The sequence below is a fragment of the Podarcis cretensis genome, assembly GCF_951804945.1.
Source record: "Podarcis cretensis genome assembly, chromosome: 5".
In the NCBI taxonomy this organism is placed as follows: Eukaryota; Metazoa; Chordata; class Lepidosauria; order Squamata; family Lacertidae; genus Podarcis; species Podarcis cretensis.
This window is the reverse complement of record NC_137174.1, coordinates 18,590,698-18,605,980: the sequence shown is the minus strand read 5'-3', so window position 1 is coordinate 18,605,980 and position 15,283 is coordinate 18,590,698. Positions and strand designations below refer to the sequence as shown.

Genomic DNA, 15,283 nt, shown 5'->3' with positions numbered 1-15,283 from the left:
AAGCTCATCTCTAACTTGTTTTTGCGGAATTTGTGAGAAGGCCTCAGCAGCTACGGGGCGGGGGGGGGGTGCGGTTAAGGAGATGTTGGTAATGTTCTTTCCAGCGCAGTGCAATAGCTTCTTTATCTTTTAGAAGTGTGGTACCATCTACTGAGCGTAGGGGGCATATGCCATGAGGTTTATGAGGGGAAAGTTTCAAGCAGCTGATCTTGGGACTTTGTGATTCTGAAGGATCAGGGAGAAAAACAAAATGTGTATTAAATGCACTGCTCTCCTGATCACCTGTGTTTCACTTTCTTAAAATAGAGTGTTTGACCATTATATAATATATAGTTGAAAGTGTGCAGCCAGTGCCTGATGAATTCTTAGAACGCAAAAAAAGGTGACGGAAAGATTTTGAGCTGTCTGTGCTCCTAGGCTGCAACACAGCTTCTTGTCTTCCACCAGGGTTTAAAGAAGTGGGTTTTATGATTCCATAGTGCCACACTGAACCTTCTGGGTTCAGAGAATGGGGATCTTGGTCCTTAGAGGCCAGCTCAGCCAGGAACTCTCTAGAGTCGACTCGCCGACTCGTAGGTGTGAAAATTAATAAATACAAAAGTTTTCTTGGTTTTATAACCTAGGGCACAGATGGAACCTGGCTCTGCAGTGGGAGCTCTGTGCGCTCAGAGTATCGGAGAGCCTGGCACACAGATGACTCTGAAAACTTTCCATTTTGCTGGGGTTGCCTCAATGAACATCACGCTAGGGGTGCCGAGAATCAAAGAGATCATCAATGCCTCCAAAGCCATCAGGTACTGAAGCCAGATTTTATTCTCATCTTGATATTTGAATGGCAAATTTAATTATAACAGGGGGAGGTCTCTCTCTCTGTCAACTTGCTAGCTGGAGTCAGAATCTGGGCACTATAATAAACAGAAACTGACAGGAGCAGGATAACTACAACATTTGATCTATCCAGTAATTCTTGCCTATGACACAAACATTTGTTGTAATGTCTTCTGAAAAGGAAACAAGTTTAGTAACTCAACTTCTGCTTGCAAGTTGCCTACTGGGGGGGGGGGGAATAAGCTGCAGGATGATATCCCTTATCTTGGATGGCTGCTAAATGCTCTCATTTATAGGGGTTCAATGTATTGCTCTCTTGATCCATCAAAATGAGACCTTTTTTTTTTAAAGGTAGAGAGTTATTTGTTAGGCCTACCTGTTGATCAAAGCACAAAAATAACTGAACCTAAAAAGTTACAGTGTACCATATTTTTTGCCCTATAGGACCGTATTTTTTGTCCTATTTTTTGCCCTATAGTACCGTATTTTTTGTCCTATAGGACGCACTTTTTCCCCTCCAAAAATGAAGGGGAAATTTGTGTGCGTCCTATGGGGCGAATGCAGGCTTCAGGAAGCTACCCCCCCAGCCCAGCAAGCTCCAGGAGTGATGGCGAGGTTGCGCACAACCTTGCCATCGCTCTGGGACCTGTTCTGGGGGCTGGGGTCGGGGGAAGCTCGGGCTTCCCTCACCCCCAGCCCCGCAAGCTCCAACAGCGATGGCGAAGCTGCGTGCAACTTCGCCATGGCTCTGGGACCCGTTCTGGGGGCTGGGGTCGGGGGAAGCTTGGGCTTCCCCAGACCCGCAAGCTCCGACAGCGATGGCGAAGCTGCACGCAACTTTGCCATTGCTCTCAGACCCGTTTTGGGGGCTGAGGTCGGGGGAAGCTCCGGCAGCGATGGCGAAGCTGCATGCAACTTCGCCATCGCTCTCGGACTCTCCAGGCTTTGCGCAGCTCTCCGCAAGCCGTGGGAGGCCGGCGCTGGGCTCCCACGGCTTGCGGAGAGTTGCCTGCATGCAGAAGCCTGGGCGTGCTGAGCTCAGTGCGCCCAGGCTTCAAGCTTTGCGCAGCTCTCCGCAAGCCGTGGGAGCCCGCCTTTTCTGGGGGCTGGGGTCCAGGGAAACTCGGGCTTCCCCCACCCCAGCCCCGCGCCTGGGAGGGAAATAATTCCCCCCCCCCTGTATTTCCCCCCAAAAAAACTAGGTGCGCCTTATGGGCCGGTGCATCCTATGGGGCAAAAAATATGGTACTTGCCATTTGCTACCTCGACCTAAAGCAGCAAGATAAAAGGGGGTCAATTTAGTAGCTGATTGCACTATAATTAGTAGACTCTTGATTAACGAAGTCAAGATACTGTGTGAACAAGGTCAGGGCTCACAAGAGGAACCTCCATTCACACAAAAGTGTTGTGCGACGTCTTCCAAGCTATGAGCAAGATTCAGTATCTTTGAAATAATTGGTTTGGGATTCTTCTTACCGAAAAGCAACAAATTTCAGCAGAGTGAGTTAATACCACAGCAGATAACTGCAGAGATGCGGTTTATGGATTTTTTTTAGATTTTAAACGTACGGGCATCATAAGTTGTTTTGTACAATGTTTAGTTCTCGATATATAAAATAGAATTATTAGTAATGTTCATGGTATGGAAAGGTAATAAACCAGTAAGCTTTTCACAACGATATGCTTTTGCTACTTATCTATAGTACGCCAATTATCACAGCCCACCTTGACACGGACGATGATCCAGACTTTGCCCGTTTGGTTAAAGGAAGAATAGAGAAGACACTCCTGGGCGAGGTAGACGGTGCCTTATTGTTGCTTAATATACAATATTTCCCATTATGGTTCTGCACTGCTGTGATGCTTATTAAACAAATGAGCATGGTTGAATTTCTCTTTTCTACTTTCAGATTTCAGAGTACATTGAAGAGGTTTTCCTTCCTGACGACTGTTTCATTCTCGTCAAGCTTTCGTTAGAGCGGATTAGGCTGCTGAGGCTGGAAGTGAGTATGTCCCCCTCCCACTGATACTGTGTTCGAGAAACTGATTTGCCACAGGGGTGCCTTCAGGCAGGGCAGATACCACAGTGAAAATTAGCATGGCTTTTTCTGTAGTGCTTTAATTTATTCTAGTTATTGCTCTGTAGTACCTTCAATATGTTAATTGCTTCTGCAGCATGCATCTATGCACATTTTCAAAGAGAATTAATGTTCTCTGCTAGTTTCCCCCAACCAGATTTGAAGTGAGCAGGGAGCAGATGGATCAGTCTAGCTGTCTTTCTATTTACAGCCTGCGTCAGTTTCACACACATTTATTCATAGGAACATAGGGAGCTACCTTATAGAGACTTTGACCATTGGTCCATGTAACTCAGTAAGGTCTACATCGATTGGCAGCAGCTCCTCATAGTTTCAGACTGGATACATCAAAGCCCTATTTGGAGATGCTTTGGATTGAACCTGGAGCCTTTGGCAAAACAGATGCTCTCCCACAGAGCTACAAAACCCTAACTCTCTTCTGATTCCTTTCCATGTTAATCTGCATATTATTATTTTTTTTAAAAAAAGCCCATGAACAGTACAGTCATACCTTGGATCCCAAATGCCTTGCAAGTCGAAAGTTTTGGCTCCTGAATGCCGCAAACCCGCAAGTGACTGTTCCGGTTCGTGAACTATTTTTGGAAGCTGAACGTCCGACGTGGCTTTCGCGGCTTCTGATTGGCTGCAGGAGCTTCCTGCAACCAATCAGAAGCCGCGCTTTGGTTTCCAAACGTTTTGGAAGTCAAACGGACTTCCAGAACAGATTCTGTTCTGGGTACGTTCTGGGATTTCCAAGGTACGACTGTAGTATCTAAATTCATATTTGAATATCTACACAGAATATGTATATATGTAGTTTATATCAACATGCATATTTCAGGATAAAAAAATAGAAATCTGTATGTTGGTATGCCTTTTCTTTTGAGATGAGAACTGCATTGCAAAATTTGGAAAAATGCAAAATCCAAAGGATAATTGCACTCCGATTTGCGTGTTAGTCTGGAGGTGTGAATTAGGTCAGCTTGTTTGAAAATCCAGACTAAATGAAATTTTCCTCCATCCCTAGCTGCACCAAGATTTGTAACCCCCAAATGCCTGGTTGTTGTTTCTCATATGCAGAAGCATCCAAATGTCATTTACACCTGTGGTCCAAAGCGGTGCATCTTAACAATAATCTGCACCATGTAATTACTCTGACCATGTAAGCTGGCTCATCGAACGTGGCTTGCAGCTGCTGCGCAGACAATAAATTTCTGATGAAATTCAGAGGAGGCAATTCCTGGAGTGATTTGCACTGATCTCTTTAGGGCGTGTAACACTAATATTGTCTCAGACCCGAATAATGCATCAGTTTCTGCTCTCTTGAGGGCCCCGCAGTTCATCCACCGCTGTAATCCCTGAGCCCATATGGCCCTAAGTAATCTCTCTTCAACAGCGTTGCGTTGCTCTTGCCACTACGCTTCTCTTGTTCATCCAAACATGGCAACGGGCAGTGAGTAGCTGCAAATCATGGTGGTTAGGTTACGAGGCAGTGGCTAGCCAGAGATGGTCCAGTGAGTTCCATGGCAGAGCAGGGAGGGACGCAGGTGGCACTGTGGGTTAAACCACAGAGCCTAGGATTTGCCGATCAGAAGGTTGGCGGTTTGAATCCCCATGACGGGGTGAGCTCCCGTTGCTCAGTCCCTGCTCCTGCCAACCTAGCAGTTCAAACGCACGTCAAAGTGCAAGTAGATAAATAGGTACCACTCCGGCGGGAAGGTAAACGGTGTGTCTGCGCTGCTCTGGTTCGCCACATATTGGCTCCCTCGGCCAATAAAGCGAGATGAGCACCGCAACCCCAGAGTCGGCCACGACTGGACCTAATGGTCAGGGGTCCCTTTACCTTTACCTCCTCTATTTGCATCTACCGTGCCAAATGCAGTTGCCACTCACTGCTTCAGAGGGACAGGCTTGTCTTTTACTTCCTCAAGTGGGAATGGACCTCCTGATCATTGAAAGCAATGTGGGCAAGTTCCTCCTCAACAGTGCCTAGGCAGGCTACCCGGAGACAACCTCCACCTTACCACTGGTGGTAGGCCTGAGAGCCCCACCATCTCCACCATCGCCCGCTACTCGAGGACCCCAGCCAGCACAGCATCTGACTGAGCTGGCTTAACAATAGGCATGATCTGCATGTGTGCATTCTAATGAACTGAACAGAGTGAAAGGTTATGAGTCATGGGGGTGCAGAGATTGTGTGAGTGAACTTAGTGCTTAGCTTATATTTTAATTGCTATTTTGTTAATGTTTTTAATATTGTTTTATAGATTCTAAATGCTGTGTTGATTTGTTATTCATATGACTTGCCATAATTGTGAGGTTTAGCTTATTTTTTTTAGTTGCTGTTTTGTTTAGTTTTTTATAGATTGCAACTGTTTTATTGATAATTTGTTAATTATTTTATGTGATGTATGCTGTATTCACAATGTGCTATTATGTTTTATTATGTTATGATTATTTATTGCTTGTTAGCCGCTTTGAGATTCATTTGAATGAAAAGTGGCCTAGAAATACAATCAATCAAATCAATCACCAGTGTTAGCCAGATGAAATTAGAGAGTTCTGACCTCCTGTTAATTTCCCTGTTTGAGGCTGAAGCTACACATGGCACAGAATGAGTTGGGAAAGTCCTGCAGTGGTAAAACAGCCTCTACCTCTTCAGCTGTAGGTACCACTTTCATGTGAGCGAGTAGTCAAATGACCTCTCTTACAATACATTAGCATATAAGGAAGAAAGGTTTAGAGCAATCCTCTCTTAGTTCAGTACATCCTTTTTATCTGTACGAGGTCAATTGAAATGGCACTCAGCACAACCAGTTGCAGTCTGAAGTTGCACATCTGTGCAATATGTAGAATGACTGTAATTCATGCACCCAACTTGAGGAGCATGGGGGGGCGTACCTGGGAGTCATTACTTCCAACATTACATTGAAAATGTAAGAAGAGGGTGTATGGCTCAGTTGTGCTGCCCAAAGCCTCCCTCGGGCTTCTGTAGCACGAGGCTGAAATGGACATTCACATATTTCAGAACTGAATATTTTTGGGGCTCCTGGGTAGTAGCGAATATCGCCTGGCCGAATAGAATAGCATCTTGCGAAGGCCGTCAAATAATCGCTTGCAGAGCTTTTGCCAGACTAGTGTTTTGGACACCGTGTAACAAATTGCATGCCTGCGGAACTGCGCCCAGTGTCGAAATAATTATGCAAATAACAAAGTGACATTTGTGACACAGGTTAATGCGGAGACTGTGCGGTATTCTATTTGTGTCTCGAAGCTGAGAGTGAAGCCTGGGGATGTAGCTGTTCACGGTGAGGCCGTTGTCTGTGTTACTCCCCGAGAGAACAGCAAGAGTTCAATGTACTATGTCTTGCAGTCTCTGAAAGAAGAGCTACCAAAAGTAAGGACTTTCCACCTTCCGTGTATGATGCTCGACAACAAATGTATGTGCTCAGATCACAGCATTCAAAGGATTCACTGCATTAGTGTGAGAATTCTTGAAAACCACTGCTAAGAATACCCCCGTTTCATTTCTTACTTCTTCCGTTTTTCCCCTGAAGAAGCTTTTGTAATTTGAAAACATATTGGGCATCTTGTATTTTTTTTTTAATGAATATTTATTAACTTTTCAAAAGAGAACAAAAAAAGACATAGAAACAATAACAAAAATACAAAAATCCAAAACTTAAAAAAAAACCTTAAAAAACACATAAAATTTCAATTACTTATTTTCATTTAACTTGTTTCTCAGACCTCCTCACACCTCCCCTTCTTGTATTCCAATTTAAATTGTTAACTCAGCAAATCCTTATACTTATTTCTCAACTTTAGCTCGATAATTTATTTTAACATGTTGTTATTTTATTTTTCCTCCTCTTCCATTTTCTCAAATTATTTTTACAAACCTTATTTTCATTTAATTTCATTTTGAGAACCGATTTTAACTTGTCCAATCTTAAACATAAATACTTATACATCGTTCCTCATTCTTAAACATTTTCCTAAAGTCAACCAATATTTCCCTTCCACAGCTTTCCCAATTTCCATGCAGATAATAAAACAAAAGATAAAAGCAAAGCAAGTTAAAGTTATGTACCCTTTGGATTCCCAGACCCCACCCACCCTTTTCCCGGTTTCAGTCCCCAACAAATGTTCATCAGTCTAATGTACTGTTTAGCCTGGAGATCTCACGTCTGAGGCTCTTAAATCTCTTTCAGTTCCTCTCTGCCGGCCTTTTTGATAGTCCTTAATGTTAGACCCCAAATCTCGGAGAGGCTCCGGCCCAACAGGATCCATACTTTTTCCAACCAGTCCTCCATGCTTAGAAATAAAGCCTATGGGTTACTCCAAATCTTGTTTCATGCTCCTTCATATTGGGCATCTTGTACCTTTATAAAGTTGTGCATATTTAACAGAAGCTGATCTGGGTATTGCCCTCTTGCTGTTGGATGAGCCTATTTTATATCATGATCTATATTTTGTGTGTGTTTGTATGTATATGTAGAGAGATCAGATTTTATTACATACCATTTTTCAGCCCAAAGGCTCCCTAAGCCATGACCTGCATTATAATATAATATATATATATACACAGTAAAGTACAATAAAATGCCTTCAGTCATTCAAAAAATAATACTGGAGATCACAGTGTAATTCTTTGGCGATCACTCATGGCCGAGTAAGGTTGTCTTCCATGAACACGGTATTAACAGTGAGCCCGTAAGTTACTGTGGAGGTCAGTTCTGGATCCACACAGCCTTTCATAGTGGGGACATAGGTTTCTGGGCGGGAGTTGATCACGGTGAGGATTTGCCAAACGTGCCTTCCTCTTAGCTCGTTTCTCCCTTTCAGTGCAATAAATTAGGTGCTAAACCTTCAGGGTACTGAGTTAGTTTTACTGAAGCTCTTTGGGAAGTTCCTCTTAAGGATAACTTCACAAATTTGCTTAAAGGAGTGATAAGTGGTGGCTTCTCTTAATTACAGTGAGCACACTCACTATTTTGTCAAATCAGTGAAGCCTTTGGTGTCCATTGGCTGAGTAGTAATGATGTCACAAAGAAGAATGATGTCACAAAGAAGCTGAGCAATAGATGGAATCTTAGGGAAAGAGAGCTCAGGGCTGAGGTTTGCTGAAGGAAAGGGAACATGACAGGCTGAGGTTTGCTGAAGGAAAGGGAACCTGACAGGAGCTGGAGGAATGGGGTAAGGAGAGAAAGAGGGTGTACAGGAGAAGGGGCCACCCTTGAAGAGGATGCAGAGGAGCCAAGGAAATAATGAAGAGCAGAGAGTGGCATGCAGGAACCGGGGGAAGAGGAAGAAACCAGTGGGAGGAGGTGTTTGAAGAAACTGATTCTGTTTGGTTGCAATTGCATTGAAAACAGCTTGGCCTTTCAAAAACAGCCAGATCCCTACCAAAGCCAAACTATTTCCTTCCCTTTCCAATAAAGAAATCAAATAACTACGTAACAAAATCAGTTGAGTGCCTAATTGAAGTAGACTGATCTGTGCCGGATGCATATTCTTCGGGTTGCAAAAATGCACCCGCCAAGTGAAAAGGCTCGAAGTACAGAAGTCCCTGAAGACCATGCTTTGTAGGAATTCTGTTTTTATGTTGCAGATTGTGAGCCCTAGTTATGTGGACTCCTTGCCTTCGAGTGTTCTGACTGCTTTCCTTCCCAGTCACAACACACATCCGTGGAACTCCCAAGCAAATATGAAGAGCAGGGGTGGAGGCTAACCTGTAGTCATCCCAATGTTGCTTGATTTCTGTTCCCATTATCTCTGACCATTAGGCTATGCAGGCTTGGGACGGATGGGAGCTGGGAGTCACCTGCATCTGGAGGGCTACAGGTGTGTCACTTCCAGTTTAGGCAATATTAAACAGTCACTGTAGGAAAGAGCAAGGAGGGCAAGGAGTGGGGTTTTGATTGCGATATCTGGTCTATAGCAAGAAGCATTTATCAGGGTATCTGTCTTCTATTTTTTTTTTTATAAATATTTTTTATTAAGTTTTAGAAAAGACAACAAACATGAGAAAAAACAAAAACGCGTACACAAAAATACAAAATTATAAAATACATAAGAAAAAAGAGAAAATAGTTTCAAAAAAGAAAAGAAAAAACACATTTTAAGAAAAAAGAAGAAAAAAAACACAAAAATCCCTCTTTTTACTTCTCATCTTTGATTCACTTATTTTCTTGACTTCCTCACATCTCCCTTTTTTGTATCCCTGTTGAAAATTAATTCAGCAAATTCATATCCAATTTATTTGTCTAATTATCCATCCAATCTTATTTTTAACCTCATTGCTAGAACCCCTTCAGTTCATTTCAATGCCATTAACATTCAAAAATTTTACAATATTTCTGTAAGTAAATTTTAAATTTCTTCCAATCTTCTTCCACCGACTCTTCTCCCTGGTCTCGGATTCTGCCAGTCATTTCCACCATCTCCATATATTCTATTACTTGCATCTGCCATTCTTCCAGAGTGGGTAGGTCTTGTGTCTTCCAATGCTTTGCGTTGAGTATTCTTGCTGCTGCTGTTGCGTACATAAAAAAGTTCTATCCTTCTTTAACACCAATTGGCCGACTATGCCCAGGAGAAAGGCCTCTGGTTTCTTAGGGAAAGTGTACTTGAGTACCTTTTTTAGTTCATTATATATCATCTCTCAGAAAGCCTTAATCCTTGGGCATGTCCACCAAAGGTGAAAGAATGTACCTTCTGTTTCTTTACATTTCCAACATTTGTTATCGGACAAATGATATATTTTTGCAAGGGTATCTGTCTTCTAGACACTTTATTTGATTTCCTTTCCTACATAAAGGTGGTTGTGCAGGGTATCCCGGAAGTGTCTCGCGCTGTCATTCATATCGATGAGCAGAGTGGGAAGGAGAAGTACAAGCTGCTGGTGGAAGGTGACAACCTGCGAGCTGTCATGGCCACGCATGGAGTCAAAGGAACAAGGACTACTTCGAACAACACTTACGAGGTAGCCATCAAGAGGGCATTGGCGATACGAGCTGGCAGTGTGTGGCATAGTGGTTGAGTGATGGAGCCTGTGGAAGTTCTTGCTTCAAATGTCACCTTTTCCATGAATTTCCTAGGTCATGGGGAGGCAAACTAAGGCCTGGGGTCTGGATTCGGCCCAATCACCTTCTAAATCCAGCCTGCGGACAGTCCGGGAATCAGCATGTTTTTACATGAGTAGAATGTGTCATTTTATTTAAAATGCATCTCTGGGTTATTTGTGGGGCATAGGAATTCGTTCATTCCCCCCCCCAAAAAAAAAAATTATTCTGCCCCCCCCCCACAAGGTCTGAGGGACAGTGGACTGGCCCCCTGCTGAAAAAGTTTGCTGACTCCTGTCCTAGGTGGTCTAAGGCAAGCCATGTTCTCTCAAGACTAACTTCTTTCCCCCCACCCCCAATCTACAATATGGAGTTAATACAGATTGCAGCAAGGTAATATAGTGAAACACTCCGAACACTCAGAAAGCATTATTATTATTATTTATTGAATTTATATACAGTGGTGCCCCGCAAGACGAACGCCTCGCAAGACGGAAAACCCGCTAGACGAAAGGGTTTTCCGTTTTGGAGGCGCTTCGCAAAACGAATTTCCCTATGGGCTTGCTTCGCAAGACGAAAACGTCTTGCGAGTTCCTGCGGGTTTCCCCCCCTTTTTCCCCCTTTTCCTAAGCCGCTAAGCCGCTTATCAGCTGATCCGCTGAACCGCTAATAGCGCTAATCCACTAAGCTGTCAGTGGGCTTGCTTCGCAAGACGAAAAAACCGCTATACGAAGAGCCTCACGGAACGGATTAATTTCGTCTTGTGAGGCACCACTGTACTTCCTATACCCAGGGTTGTTCACAAATATAAAACCACAAAATACATAATAAAAATAAAAGCAATAACCCAATAGCTCCCCCCCCAAAAAAAAACACATTTTAAAAGGGCATAGGCTGTCAATCAGATCAACCAAAGGCCTGGTTAAAAAGGAACATTTTTGCCTTGGCACTGTAATGAAGGCGCAAAGCGAACTTCCCTGGGGAGAGCATCCCACAGACAGGGAGCCACTACAGAGAAGGCCCGTTCTTGTGTTGCCGCCCTCCAGACCTCTCAAGGAGGAGGCGCATGAAGAAGGGCCTCTGAAGATGATGTCAGGGTCCAGGTAGGTTCATATGGAAAGAGGCAGTCCTTGAGGTATTGCAGTCCGGAGCCATTTAAGGCTTTATAGGTCGAAACCAGCATTCTATAGGCATCCTACATGTGTGATAATGAAGAAAAATGCTACCACTGGAAGCTACTGCCTGTAAGGAGGCAGGGGCAAGCTCGGGTGCAAGCCAGGGCAATTTTTAAGCCAAAATACAGTGGTGCCTCGCAAGACGAAAAGAATCCGTTCTGCGAGTCTCTTCATCTAGCGGTTTTTTCGTCTTGCGAAGCAAGCCCATTGACGGCTTAGCGGATTAGCGCTATTAGCGGTTTAGTGGCTTTTAGCGGCTTTTAGCGGCTTAGCGGATAAGCGGCTTAGCAGCTTAGAAAAAGGGGGGGGGAAACCCGCAGGAACTCGCAAGACATTTTCGTCTTGCGAAGCAAGCCCATAGGAAATTCGTTTTGCAAAGCACCTCCAAAACGGAAAACTCTTTCGTCTAGCGAGTTTTCCGTCTTGCGAGGCATTCGTCTTGCTTGGCACCACTGTATGTGGGAATGATTGTAGTTTTGGGGAAGGAGTTGCTTTGGAAAATCACAGTGCTTATGTGCCAGCGGAATCAATGTTTTGCCGCTTCCCTAAACCACTAATTGAATCCACTAGGTCGAGAAAACCTTGGGCATTGAGGCTGCCCGGACCACCATCATCAATGAGATTCAGTACACTATGGTAAACCATGGTATGAGCATTGACCGGAGGCATGTGATGCTGCTGTCTGACCTGATGACATACAAGGTTTGTTTTATTCCTTTTCATTGTTTTGCCACCAATGCACTTGGCCCTCCTTCCCTCAAATAAATGTAAATGAAGAAAATACCAGGGAAACACCTATACGAGTGTTGCTTGCTGCGATATCCACATGGTTTATCCCTTCTTAGGCACCTGCGTAGCAAAGAGCCTCATGATGGGCATCTGTTTACTGTACTGTACAGTATATCTTCTAAGCCCAAATTAAGGTTTAGGGTGGCTGTTTTTCTTTTGGTCCAAGTAATCAGGAATATGTGAATCATTCGGATGTGGCCTTCCAGGAATCTCCACACATATTTTTCCCCCTCGCCCCACTGGCGTACGCAGTTTTCTTCCTCTCTGCCCATCGCCACAAGAGTGAGCAGTGTGGGCAGAGTGAGCAGGCTGGTCTGTCAGCTGCCACTCAGCCATACTCTTTCCACTTGCTTTGTTGACTGGGAGAGATCAGCCTCTGCTGCCAGCAATTGCAAGAGACATTGACACTTCCCCACACCTGATTGGCCACCAGCCTGGGAAAGGGAAGTTGGCACTGAAGAATCAGTGGCCTAATATAATAGAACAATAAGAAACTAATCATAGCAGGTCTTAGGCTGTTGTATATATAAAAATATGTTATATATGTATATGTTGTATTTGAGAGGAAGCGGGCAAGACAATTGTTCCAAATCTCTTTTATTAACAACCGTGCTGGACAAACCGTGCTGCATCCATATAGCTATCAGTGTACACTTGCCCAGGACAAGAAATGCCACTTCATCCACCATATAGATTTGCCTTCTTTGTACAGAGTCAAAGCCTTCGTTGAGCATGAATTAACTTATAAGGTTCTGCTGTCTTCCTTTTCTTGGACTAGGGTGAGGTTCTGGGGATTACTCGGTTTGGCCTGGCAAAAATGAAGGAGAGTGTATTGATGCTTGCTTCGTTTGAGAAGACGGCAGATCACCTCTTCGACGCTGCATATTTTGGGCAGAAGGATTCAGTGTGTGGTAAGTGTCTTGGGTGATGAATCTTGCCACTAAGCACAGCTCTCTAAATGTATCCTGGCTGAAAATGGGGGAAGTGGAGCATGGCCTTTTTTTGCTGTTGCCCCATAGTAGGGAATGATCTCTCGTCCTACTCCTTTTTTCACCATGGCCTTGACGTAGTGAAGTTGGTTTGCAGGTAATAATTGCTTTAGATCAGTCTTCACGATTGTAATATGTAATATTACTGTAGCTAATCTCTTAAACAACCTTTGCTTCTTTAAGTCCATGATGCACATTGCATGGGAAATATGAGGCTTTAATCGTTTTTTCTTGATCTTCTCTAGGCGTTTCTGAGTGCATCATTATGGGTATCCCAATGAACATTGGAACTGGACTTTTCAAGCTGCTGCATAAAGCTGACAAGGAAGCAGACCCCCCGAGAAGGCCTTTAATTTTCGACAACCCCGATTTCCATATTTCCCTTACTACGTAGCAGCTGGAGAGCAGCAGCAAGCAGATGGCATATTTTAAACTGGAGCTGCATGCCTCTCTAAGTAGGGTTTGGAGGCTGGATAAGTGAGAGATCATGATGTGCGCAACTGATCCACCACTGCTGCAGGCGTTTATCTTTTGTGTACTTAATCCGCAGTGAACTTCAGCTGACGGCGTTTGGTTTTTAAAAGCAATAATTTTCCCGGCTACATCAAAAACCTGTAACATGGATTGTGGGACACCAAATCCCTATGAAAGGGAAGACGCTTAACGTTTTTGCCTGGATTTCTGTCAGAAGCATTAGCTATAGTAATAGGAAAGATTTCTGCTGCTTCTACCAGCTGTGATAAACATCTGTCAGAGTGTCCAAAGTAATTTCCAGTTGGGTTGATGTCAAATAGGTTGCGTTTGCTGTCATATGTAGTGCATATCCTTTTCTGTTAAAGTTTGCTTCCCAAGTGGCCCGAGAAATTATTTATATTTTGGGGCCATTTCACACAACTCCATTCCATGTAGATTCCACCACAGAGTAACTACAGAAAGAGAGAGGAAGACAGAGGGGTGGGAATCAAAATTGGCTCTAAATGGTAGTGAATTGAATGGGGAGGAGCTATTGGGGTTTAGCATTGGGATCATGGCCCACACTGATTTTATTTATTAGGAGATTCAGAGAATGATCTTACCTGCTAAAGTTCAGGCACTGATACACTGACTATTTCTCCAGCCTAATTAATACACAGTAGTGTTATGCTAATGATGAGCTAATGGGAATGACTGGGAATTGTGCAAGTGAGGGCTGATGGACACCCCCCCTTTCATTCTAGTAGACATTTCTTGGGTTTACTCCCCAGAGCAATTGCATTCTGTAGGTAAGAAAGCTGCAAAACTCACTTTTGTAATATCTGTCACTTTTCATATTGCTGAATGTTGAAGAGTTTGTGAGTAAAGTTTTTCAGTAAATGAAGGTACTTGGAACCCTTCAATACTTTTATAGCAAGTAACATGATGGGGAAAACTAGATGAGGAAATGAAGGCAATGCCCCTCTCCCCCCCCCCTTATTGTTTAAATTATCCCTTTTTGGTTCATATTGATTCATGCGTTTCACGTTGGTCCTAAACTACCGTACATTGTTTATCAGAGCAAATGTTTAACTGATTCACAGTTATATTTGTATGTGCTTGTTAGTATTACCCCCAACATAGGAATTAAGGTCATCTTCTGGTTTGTTTGCTTTTTTGTTAAAGAAAAATGATAATGTACAGCAAATTGCATGATTCTTTTTTTGCTAGGCATAAAGAAACTCTGAAATTCTGAATACAAAGAAAGATAATACGAAAAAATAGTGATAATAAAATAAAATAAACAAAATTGGTAATGCAGCCAGAATAGCATTCATGACCACTCATTTGCTTATTTTCTGGATGCCTTTTTGAAGGTGAAGACTGTGATGGAGACAGTACTTCAGAGCCTTCCAGATAAAGGCAGACTGGAGTAGAAGCCAGTCCAGAAGATGATCCAGATCTAAACGTGAACTACCAAATCTCTCCTACCACTAGAGGGAATTGAGTGTAGCAACTCATATAAAAACTGAGCTGAGCTGTTAATAGCACCATGGACTAAAAGGTATGAAGCTGGAGTACTAACGAGATGATTCCCCCCCCCCCTAAATTCACTACAAACTACTCTGTATTTGGGAGGCTATGGGGCAACAAAGACCACTGTGTGATTGCAGTTTGTGCTTTGTATGGCAGTTTGCAAACTCTTCTTTGAGCCAGTAGCGGGTCTGAATGTCAGATCACTATCCCCAGTTTTGTGAATAATGTTATACAAGACAAGTTGGTACTCAGAATCCAGAAGCTTCCAAAAGGAAGTTCCCTTCCAAAATGTGAACAGTTTCATGTAGCATGGGAAAATGTTGCTTTCTTATACTGTACTGTAGATGTGAATAAAGATAATTTTTCAA

At 43.3% G+C, this 15,283-nt stretch overlaps 1 protein-coding gene across 2 annotated transcripts in view; it reads left to right on the top strand.

Moving 5' to 3' along the window:
* POLR3A (RNA polymerase III subunit A) overlaps positions 1 to 15,283 on the top strand; it is a 54,719-nt gene extending 39,436 nt beyond the window's left edge. For both annotated transcript variants that reach the window (XM_079976984.1, XM_079976983.1), the window contains 8 exons: positions 624 to 794; positions 2,532 to 2,625; positions 2,739 to 2,831; positions 6,139 to 6,303; positions 9,730 to 9,894; positions 11,719 to 11,850; positions 12,716 to 12,848; positions 13,172 to 15,283. In XM_079976984.1, the coding sequence (XP_079833110.1) occupies positions 624 to 794; positions 2,532 to 2,625; positions 2,739 to 2,831; positions 6,139 to 6,303; positions 9,730 to 9,894; positions 11,719 to 11,850; positions 12,716 to 12,848; positions 13,172 to 13,320 (1,102 nt within the window). In that variant the 3' untranslated portion in view covers positions 13,321 to 15,283. The remainder of the gene's footprint in view (positions 1 to 623; positions 795 to 2,531; positions 2,626 to 2,738; positions 2,832 to 6,138; positions 6,304 to 9,729; positions 9,895 to 11,718; positions 11,851 to 12,715; positions 12,849 to 13,171) is intronic.